At 35.8% G+C, this 10,778-nt stretch overlaps 1 protein-coding gene across 2 annotated transcripts; it reads left to right on the forward strand.

The window, feature by feature from the left end:
* Nucleotides 1-1,550: 1,550 nt before the first annotated feature.
* On the forward strand, nucleotides 1,551-8,161 carry LOC103326594 (fimbrin-1). Of its 2 annotated transcripts, XM_089048256.1 has the most exons (16): nucleotides 1,853-1,973; nucleotides 2,586-2,644; nucleotides 2,763-2,917; nucleotides 3,065-3,235; nucleotides 3,725-3,963; nucleotides 4,063-4,234; nucleotides 4,318-4,356; nucleotides 4,481-4,549; nucleotides 4,638-4,754; nucleotides 4,900-5,108; nucleotides 5,544-5,699; nucleotides 5,954-6,153; nucleotides 6,592-6,749; nucleotides 6,851-6,947; nucleotides 7,067-7,158; nucleotides 7,675-8,161. In XM_089048256.1, the coding sequence occupies exons 3-16, from the start codon at nucleotides 2,831-2,833 to the stop codon at nucleotides 7,978-7,980; spliced, it is 2,112 nt and encodes a 703-aa protein (XP_088904382.1). In that variant the 5' UTR covers nucleotides 1,853-1,973; nucleotides 2,586-2,644; nucleotides 2,763-2,830; the 3' UTR covers nucleotides 7,981-8,161. The 2 variants fall into 2 exon arrangements, with proteins under 2 accessions (XP_008227054.2, XP_088904382.1); XM_008228832.3 differs by lacking the exon at nucleotides 2,586-2,644 and having other exon boundaries at nucleotides 1,551-1,973.
* The last annotated feature ends 2,617 nt before the right edge of the window (nucleotides 8,162-10,778 follow it).

Consider the following 10,778-nt stretch of genomic DNA (forward strand, 5'->3'; position numbering starts at 1 on the left):
AAAATCATTATTTGATTACTGACCTGGCAGATATTTTATAATATTCCAATTGATATTAATATCAGAGTTAATTTTGATTCGGGTAATATTTTGCTCATCATTTTAATCCAATACATACATTTATTATTATTTTCAACATTTGATACGTGTCAATGGGTATAACTATAATTAACTCTTTGTTTTGTATTTATAGAATCAAGATTATGCTTATTGATACGTATAATACAATTTTGGTTAAAGTGGTAAGCAAAATTATGTACGGCGGATCTTTTGTTTAATAATTTTTCCTTAAAAAAAAAAAAAATAGACTCATTGATTTTCTTTTCTTCTAAATCAAGAAATTGACCGGCCAATCCGAGCTCTCTCCTCTAACCAAATCAAAACACCATCATCTCACAAAAGATATTACAAAATTAGCCAACTCAGCCTCATCGAATGGATTGGATGGTTTTCCAAATCGAACAGTCTACAATGGAGTTCCTATAGCAAGAAAGAAAACTTTGGATCACTTTTTTCTGGTCCAAATTTTATATATTAATATATAATATATTTATTTATTTTCTCATTGGATTACAACTTACTCAAGGAGGGCCAGACCAAATCTTTGGTAGAAAGTTGACATGCAAAAATGGTGGGCCCTGATTTTATTAATGAAATCATATATTCGATTATACTAAAATACCATGTAGACCTACTTTTGATGTAAACTTTGGACCACCCTCTACCGATACCGATTTATTCTTTGTCCCCGACCTTAAGAAATGCCGACTAAGGATAAAAATAAAGCAAAGATCATGACAGGTTAGGCAATAGTAACCAAGCCAGCTGCATTTACTACCTTCTTAATTAACTCTTCCTGCTGCCCCATTTCATCATCCTAAATTACTTTTTATTTTTATGACCAATATGCCCCATTAACATTTGAAAATACCAATTATATCCGAATATTAATTACATTTTTCAAATTCATTTGATCACAAATCAAATATGGAAAATGAAATAAAATGATACTTCTCGATGACTTTCCTAGCATTATCAAACATAAGAATTAAATCTTTCATTTTCATCATCTCAAACAAAACATAGAAATAGGTATTGAATTCATCACTAATATATATCGTCTTCGTCATTCATGTGAGTCGAATATGAGACGTCCTCCAACTAAGTGGAAATAATGGATGAAAGGATGGTTAGTGCTATTGCATTTATGTCTCAAACTATATAATTTAGCCTTCAATTATTTAAAAGACTTAATTCTCAACAACACATGACATATCATATCATGTTGAATAAAACAAAATATCAATACCAAAATAATCTTTTTAAGAATCCTTATCAACCCAACAACGTGCCTAGGATCTCGTTCCTAAAGTGGTTGTAAAATTTGTCTTCTTACAACACAACTTGATCTTCAAAAATGACATGTTTTTGTATCACAAGGACACATGTATCAACTATGTCATCAAAAATTATTAAGAGGAAAAAAAAATCAAAATATTGAAACCACAAAAAAGGAAAAAAAATCAGAAGATAAACATAGAAGAGAGAGAGAGAGAGAGAGAGAGAGAGAGAGAGAGAGAGAGAGAGACCAATTGTCCAAGACGAAACAAAATTGGTTTTAGAAGAAACCAAACAGGTGCACACATAGACAATGCGTTGTACAACAGAAAGAGCGAGTCCACCAAACCACAATATATTCGCGCGCGTACACAAACCGCTGTGATTTGGGTCTTTCAGAGACAGTAAGCTCTCGGCTGTCTTCGTATGGTCTTAGCGGGTAGTCCACCAGACACCGTTTCTTTCTCACTTTGCTCTCCCACGAAGAAAAATCGATCCCGTTTCTCTCTCTAAAACCCATCTCGCTCTCTTTTTCTTTCTGCATTATGTGTTATGGTTCTTGGACACTGGAACTTTGAAGAGGGAACTGATTCATTTTGGCATTAATTTCAGTGCATGTTCTTGATTTTCTAGAGGTATGCACTTCTGGGTTGCCTTAGATTTCACGCTTTCTTTATTGGGTTTTGATTCATTCGTGAACTTTATTCATGATAAAGTTGTTTGAAGTATGAAAGCACACGCAAGATGTACTGTTCTTTGATATTTACTGCCGTAAACTTCTGGGTTTTGTTCACTTCTGCGTTTTCTTAGTTGGGTTTGATTCATAAATCCTTATTTTTCTGTATTTTCTTCTTCTTCACGATTACCATAACTGAGTATAAACACACACAACTACTCCTTGATATTTCACATGTTGTGTTTTATACTGTTGCATTTATATTTGGTGCTTCATATGCATATCATCTATCTCTGATTTGTCCAGTTTTCTATTGAATTATATCTCAAAGTGCCAATCTTTGAAGGAAGAAACTCATCCATTACAACTTGAATCTTGCTTTCTTTTGCTCTTTTTGGTGAATTTCCATAAGTTTGCATATCCAGGAACCATTGAAGTTTCTTTTGCTATAATTTGGTCCAATTATATCCCATATTGTTGTTAAGATATCTGTGATGATCTTGTTATTCCCCTTGATTTTTCAAATAAATTTATGTTTTAATTTAGCATCGTCGTCCTTCATGATATATAGGGGACAGAGTAGGAGGGGTTGGTGATTTATAGGAGCACTAACAACCACTAGGCTGCTTGGTTGGTTTATGTTTGTTGCTCTATGTCTATGTATATGATTTGATGTGTTTCTGATTTTGGAATTGGTTGTTGACCCCTGAATGGTTGCTTAATAAATTCATGGTGGGTTTTTGTCCAGCTGTGGAATCTAAGGGGACTTGAACAATTGGGTAATTCGTTTTCATCTCCACTCGGCAATTTGTGGAGATGTCAAGTTACGGGGGTGTTATCATTTCCGATCAATGGCTTCAAAGCCAGTTCACGCAGGTTGAGCTACGCAGTCTGATCTCCAAAGTATGTATATTTGTTCCTTAGCCAGTTTTTCTTTGAAGTTTGGAAGGTTTATCTGAACTTTTTATCATATAGTATTTAACAATGTTATGTGATGGGTTTGCTCTAATCTGTGGTTTTGAGTTAATTGTTAACTCTTGTGGTTTTCAGTTTAATTCAGTGAAGAATGAGAATGGTAAAGTTATGGCTGGAGATCTACCACCTTTAATGGTGAAATTAAAGGCTTTTAGAGATATGTATTCCGAGGAGGACATTAGGGGTACCTTAAGTGGGTTGGGTTCTAACTTCAGTAATGAGATTGATTTTGAATCCTTCCTTAAGGTAAGCCATATTGTATAACGTTTTCTTCTTCTTCTTCTTCTTCTTCTCTCTCTCTCTCTCTCTCTCTCTCTCTCTCTCTGTGACACACGCACACGCACACTCTCACTCTCATTCTCACTCTCACTCTCTAAGTTAATTGATGAATTAATCATAGTGTATTACAAAGTACCACGACGAAGGGCACTGGCATAATGAAATGGCTTGCCCCAAGCAAGCTGGTCATTGTGGGTCCAAATTGCAGAAACAGCCTTTCTGGGTTCAGGGGAAGGGCTGTCTTCTTTTTATTTATTTTTTATTTATAAAGAGACAATTTAATTGCTACAAAGGGTGTGTCCCAGCCCACCCTTCTTAATTGAAAGAAGTCTCACATCAGAAGCACTATTTTTAAGAATTTTGTTTTCATTGTTCTGGAGTTAGGAGTATGGGATGTTGCATTTAAGTGGGCATTTATAGGAGGTAACATTTTAGTTTGATGAATAAAATACACAGGCATACTTGAATTTGCAAGGTCAAACTACAGCAAAATTGGGTGGTTCAAAAAACTCTTCATCGTTCCTGAAGGCGACCACGACCACCCTCCTTCACACAATCAGTGAATCAGAGAGAGCATCTTATGTGGCTCACATAAACAGCTATCTTGGGGATGATCCGTTCCTAAATCAGTATCTCCCATTAGACCCAGCTACAAATGATCTATTCAACCTTGCAAAAGATGGAGTTCTCCTATGGTATTGAAGCAGGGTTTGGTTGATTATTTTCTGTCCAGTTTTGTCAGTTAAAGCTGTTATTTTATTGTTTTGTTGATTCGTCTAATGGATCAAATGCAGTAAGCTTATAAATGTTGCTGTGCCTGGGACAATAGATGAACGAGCAATTAACACCAAACGGGTCCTCAACCCATGGGAGAGGAATGAAAACCATACTCTTTGCCTTAACTCTGCCAAGGCCATTGGCTGCACAGTGGTTAACATAGGCACACAGGACCTTATTGAAGGAAGAGTACGTTTTTTCGATTGAGAAATAAGTGAGTTTAGTATACATTTTGATACTGGGAAATTCATGTTTTGGTTATTTATTTGCAGCCTCATCTGGTATTGGGGTTGATTTCCCAAATTATAAAGGTAGGCAGCTAAAGTTTAATTATTCACTCTATTGTAACCTCAGATAAAGTTTACTTGCAATAGCGATTGATGTAAATCTCTCTTTCCCCTTTTTCCTTGCATGAAATTAATATGCCAAGTTCAGATCCAACTGTTGGCAGATCTCAACCTTAAGAAGACGCCTCAACTTGTGGAATTGGTGGAGGATAGCAATGTATTGTAATTTAGAATTTTTTTCTGTGTTCTCATATTCCAAGAACTTTTAGTAAAAAATTGCTTGTTAAAGACTTCTTTTCTCACAGGATGTTGAAGAGCTTTTGAGTTTACCCCCTGAGAAGGTCTTATTGAAATGGATGAATTTCCATCTCCAGAAAGCAGGCTACAAGAAACCTGTTTCAAACTTTTCCTCTGATGTGAAGGTATTTTGCCATACCTATAGTACTGTATATCTAGGGGCATGTAGCACAATAGCAGTGTCATTATGACTTGCCAGGGAGTAGCGGTATCTATAAATGAATTGTAATTAGGATTTTTTTTATGTCATAATTGGTAATGGATGCACAGGACGGAGAAGCTTATGCTTACCTACTTAATGTTCTTGCTCCGGAACACTGCAATCCTGCCACTTTGGATGCCAAACCCAATGAAAGGGCAAAATTGGTTCTTGACCATGCTGAGAGAATGAACTGCAAAAGATACTTATCCCCAAAAGACATTCTTGAGGGTTCTTCAAACTTAAATCTGGCATTTGTGGCACAAATATTCCATGAAAGGTGGGACGTGAACTATGACTACTTTTTTTTTAGTCAGAAGATAATTTTGTGTTTTATTTGTTTTTTGTTTGACAAAGCACGATTATGTGGGATGAATTTAACTAGGTAGAAAATTCGAGAATAAGCTTACCATCTGATCCTGCATATGATATGTTGTCAAAAGAATGTGATGAAATCATTTCCTCATAGTAGCCTAATGTTTTTTGTCTTTATTTTCTTTATAAAAGTATTATATATACTACATCCTAGACAGTCTATTATGCAGTTAGATTGTCAGTGAATACGGTTGGTCAGGCCAAACTCTCTCACAAGCGAGCATGATTCTCTCTCTGTCTCTCTCTGTCTCTATGTGTGGATGTGGTTGATGTCTTGATTTGTAACCAAATTATATAAGTTTGTTTAACTATTTGGTAATTAAGAGTATACCTTGTACAGGAATGGCCTCACTACAGATAGCAAGAAGATTTCTTTTGCCGAGATGATGACAGATGATGTGCAAACATCAAGAGAAGAGAGATGCTTCCGTCTGTGGATCAACAGTCTAGGCATTGCTACTTATGTTAATAATGTATTTGAGGATGTGAGAAATGGGTGAGTGTTCGTAATTTAAGCAAGAGTCATTAATGTACCAAAAAATCATCCATATTTTAAAAAGTTGTCAATGAAATTATAAGTCAAACCCCGCGTAACAAGTCATTTGCTAAATTGCATTAAGTTTATTTGACAGAAATAAATATATCACTTTTTCCTAACATACATAGTACTTTTAATTCTATGATTTTGGCATTCACAAGCTTCTTATTTATGGGTTTGATTTTCTTGATTTTCATAATTCTTGTATGCAGATGGATACTCTTAGAAGTGCTTGATAAGGTTTCTCCAGGATCAGTTAACTGGAAGCAAGCATCAAAACCTCCAATTAAGATGCCGTTTAGAAAAGTAGAGAATTGCAATCAAGTTGTAAAGATTGGGAAGCAATTAAAATTTTCGCTGGTGAATGTAGCTGGAAATGATATTGTGCAGGGAAATAAGAAGCTTATACTTGGTAATTAATTTTCAGTGTTTATGAATATTTGTGTGCACACCTTCCTAATCCCTTAGGTTTTGAGCTTAATTGATCTACTGCAGCAACTTATTATGTACTAAATCTAATTGTTTGCATGTTCGCTCTTTTTATCATTACTGGCTTTAATTATCTTCTATTGATTTCACTCACTAAATCAGTTTCATTTTGAGTTCTGCAAGGTATATATGCTTGATTGAGTACATAAATTTGCTTTCAGAGGGTAACTTATTTTTTAGTCTGACGTAACCTTAAACTTCTTTTCTCTCTTCTCAAGAATAAGATGCTGTCTGGTTTTTTGCTACTCCCAGTTAAATTAAAAATGTTTTTCTCTCTGTTCCTAAAATGGATTACTTTTCATCTGTGATTCCTGAGAATTTGTTGTTAAATGCTAAAGTTTGTTTGATTTTTTTTTTTCAGCTTTCCTATGGCAGTTGATGAGGTTTAATATTCTTCAACTTTTGAGGAATCTAAGATCTCACTCTCAAGGAAAGGAGATGACAGATGCTGATATTTTAAATTGGGCTAACAACAAAGTCAAAAGCACTGGCAGGACTTCTCGAATGGAGAGTTTTAAGGTTCAAACAGACTAAACCTGTTTTCATCTCACATTATAGGTGGAATCATAATCCTAAACATGATTATATGTGGTATTCTGAAAGCTGGGATTTCTCTCCAGGATAAGAGCCTATCAAATGGGATTTTCTTGCTTGAGCTTCTCAGTGCTGTAGAGCCTAGGGTTGTCAACTGGAACCTTGTTACTAAGGGTGAAAGTGGTAAGATTCTTTTTGCAATGTTTTCATTTACAATTGAGCAGGAAAAGGACTTTGACCGAATTAATTTTGAGTAGAGTACTGATGAGAGAAGTGGGTTTCTTTTCTTGTTGCAATGATAGCTGAAGAAAAGAAGTTGAATGCTACGTACATAGTCAGTGTTGCACGAAAGCTTGGTTGCTCCATTTTCTTGTTGCCTGAGGACATCATGGAGGTAAAGAGTAATTCCAACTGCAATTTATTTATTTATTTTGTATAGGGTCATCGATCTCATTTCATGCATAGAGACAAAGTAGTGACATTTTAAATTCATGTTCGTCCATCTCATTTAATGCTTAGAGACTTAAGTAGTGACATTTTGATATCATGACTTTGGTGGCCTACATGATTTATGAGAATGATATTGTCACGCTGTTGGGCGGGAAATATATAATGAAATTACTTGCATTTTGGCTTTCTTGAAGATTGTGAAGATCTTTTTATCCGGGGATTGCCTATATTCGAAATTTATTTATTTACTAAAATACAGAACACACATCCACACTTGAAATTTACAAACACACTGAAAGTTGTGCACAATTTTGGAGCAGTACGCAGTAAATTTTTGTTGTTGCCAAAGGAGCAGTAAGCAGTATTGGGTTCTATTAACTTCATGACCTTCACAATTTCAATTAGTCTTTTTATTTTTGTCGAAACAATTTCAATAAGTCGATTTGTGATGTTATGGCAGGTGAACCAGAAGATGCTTCTGACCCTAACAGCCAGCATTATGTTTTGGAGCCTGCAACAAGCAGTTGATGACACAGAAAGATCACTGTCCCCTGTTGATGCGTCGCCGGCAACATCTATCAATGGAGAGGATGAAAGCTCCTCTTCCCTTGGTGGTGAAATTTCAAACTTAAGCATTGATGACGCTGCCTCTGACACTACAGTCACTTCCCAGTTTGAGAATGAAGGCAGCACTGCCAGCACTCCCAGCACTCCTTTGGGAGACGGGATCAGGGCGGAAGAGAAAGGGTGCATAGCTGTTCAGTAAGTTCAAGCAAAAGCGTAAATATACTCGAAGCTCCATAAAAATATGGTTGGTCGTAAACAGATTTAGAATCACAGGTTGAGAAGAAAAGAGACAACTTTGTAAGTATTTCTACTTTGTAGATATTGAGAGACGTTCCTTTTTGACAGTAATTATATCAGTCAAAGATGAAATAATTGACAAATGTTTGGTAATGGGTGTGGTAGTAGTAGTGCGAAAGAAAAGAAAAGAACTCTCTCTTTTTTCCAAGAGCTGAAAAGAAAAGGAAATTGCATTAATTAAGAAAGGGAACCAAAGGAAGTAACTTTACACCAGAAGGGCCCTGTTCTTGTCCTAATTTGGATGGATGATAGCCAACTTTGGTTTTGGGGTTCAGCTCTTACGTATCAATAAAAAGCTTATATTGGAGGATAAATTATGTCCAGTCTTAAGAGCTTATGCCGAGGGATAAATTATGGCCAGGCTACTAACTGATTAAATACTCAACTTGTATTTTCAATCAAACACTCCAAAGAACGAAATATAACATTTTCCTAATCAAACGAGTAACTTTATTTCCAGTATTTAAAGTTATATAATTACCATTTAACCTTTTAAATTACCTAAACGACTAGGTACAAAATTTAAGGGTTAATTTTACAAGCACCACTTTGAGGGTTTTTTTTCCCTTCTTTTTTTTGATGTAGCAATTGTCATCCATGAGGTCCGGTCTCAAAACTTCCTCCAACAAAATAGAGACTACGTACCACTAGACCAAGTGATCATTGATCACCATTTTTAGACTTTGAATTTATCGAATCCAAGATGGTGTAAGTGACATGACCCCAAAATTTCCCCGATATTATAGATGTGGAAACAAATAATCCGGCTTCCAATCACAAGGTCCCACGTGGACAAGAAGAATATCTCCTAGGTCAATTAATTGAGCCCATTTATTTGGCAAATTAATTGATATTGAAAATAGAGATATTATCTTTATTTAAAAAGATAATATCATTAAGATATTATCCTAATTTGGAGATATCATCATCAATTAGTGAATTGATCCCAATCAAAACCCTAATTGATTCAATCTCTACAATTTGGGGAAAGAATATATTCCTTCCAAATAAAAAGATATTCTTTGAAAAACCCAAGATGACTAAAGCTCTATAAATACATGACTTCATTCAACACACTAGATAATTCTAAATCCAATTTCGACCGGAAAAACCCTACTCTCTCTCTCTCTCTCACTGCCCCTTATCTCCATATTTTCCTATCACGGCTCCGCTCCGACCACCACACACACTCCGACTATCCAGTTCTCCCATAGAGAAAACTCCGTACCCTTTGTTAGCTATTGTTTTTCATAGATACAATCGAACTAACTTAGACATCGGAGGAGGGCCTTTGGGCAACACCTCCGGCTGTGTTCTTTTACTCATGTTTGATTTTATAGGAACTGAGTAAGAGAGAGAAAGAAGTCTATAGGGTAAATGATCTTCAAGCGAATATTCTCCCGTGAGAATATTTGCACAAACAATAGCCTATATTTTCCACAATAAACCATATTGAGTATGACTGTATGATGAATGCTTTGTCGGTGGCAAGAGGAATTACCTAAAAAAGAGAAAAGAACGTATGTTAGTAGCTATACTTAGCAACGGGTTGTGTTTTTGTAGGGGTTCGTCATGTGAAAATTAGCTTAACTTGAACATGGCACACCTCCGGGTGTGGCTCGAAATGAACCGTGTTCCTTTTCGACACCTCATGGAAAAAAAAAACCACCAACACTTGCTTCTGGAGGCCTCTTCTTTCTCAGTTAAAATAACACGAGAAAATGAACACACAAACATGACCAGCAAAAATAACATGTTGTACAACATGGTTCATTCGTTAATTACCTTGTTTCAACTGTTACTCATCCATTTTCACATGTTTAAAAAATATAAATAAAAATAATTGAAAAAACAAATGAATAAATCACCAAAGTAAAACATCTTACAATTCACAGCTAATTTATGGAAAACTTCAATCTTGAAGGAATAAACGAGTAATTACAAGATGATACAATGCATGATTAATGAGCATATATAGGATTTTTGGGTCAAATAATCCCTAACTTTGACCCGATTCGCATTTTAATCATTCAATTTTCAAAATCGTTTTGATGGTCATTAAAAGTTCTTTTTCGATAGCAAGAATAGTTCTTCCATTTGTTTTGTTAGCTATTTATGTCAATTTTGAGCATGTGCATAACATGTGGTGGGCAAAAACATAAATTACTTGGCTCATGATATATCATATATGTGGAGTAATTCCTCCTTCTCCAACCAACCACAACCTACACCAACCCCTGCAATTACTCAAAACACCCACCAAACTCGCCAGCCAACACCCAACCTGAGCCACTCTAGCACTCTCTTCCCCGACCCGACCAACCACAACCCACCCCATCCCCAGCAATTACCCAACCCCCAACCCCTCTCTCTCTTTCTCTCTTTCTCCCTAACCCCCATACCACAACCCACAACCCACCTCGCCCAAAGTTTGACCTGAGTGCCCATAATGGAAGAAGCTTTGAAGGCCAGCATAGGAGGTGGTCTGATGCCGCTTTTACTCATTCCAAATGAGAAAACACCTTATGAAGAAGAAGTGATTTGCAATTTAGGGCTGGTTTCAGAAGGGGGAAAATAAACCAACATAAAAAGACACATTTATCCTTAAATTTAACAAAAAAATTGACAGAAGAGATAGCAGGACGATTCTTGCCAACGAAAGTAAAGTTGAAGAATCACTCTAACGATTTTGAAAATTAA

This window comes from Prunus mume, linkage group LG3 (genome assembly GCF_029339155.1).
Source record: "Prunus mume cultivar Tortuosa linkage group LG3, ASM2933915v1, whole genome shotgun sequence".
Classification (NCBI taxonomy): domain Eukaryota; kingdom Viridiplantae; phylum Streptophyta; class Magnoliopsida; order Rosales; family Rosaceae; genus Prunus; species Prunus mume.

Coding starts and splice junctions, on each gene's coding strand:
- LOC103326594 (XM_008228832.3), top strand. CDS start 2,831: ATGTCAAGTTACGGGGGTGTTATCATTTCCGATCAATGGCTTCAAAGC. Junction 4,235..4,317: donor AGGACCTTATTGAAGGAAGA/GTACGTTTTTTC, acceptor ATTTATTTGCAG/CCTCATCTGGTATTGGGGTT. Junction 4,550..4,637: donor AATTGGTGGAGGATAGCAAT/GTATTGTAATTT, acceptor CTTTTCTCACAG/GATGTTGAAGAGCTTTTGAG.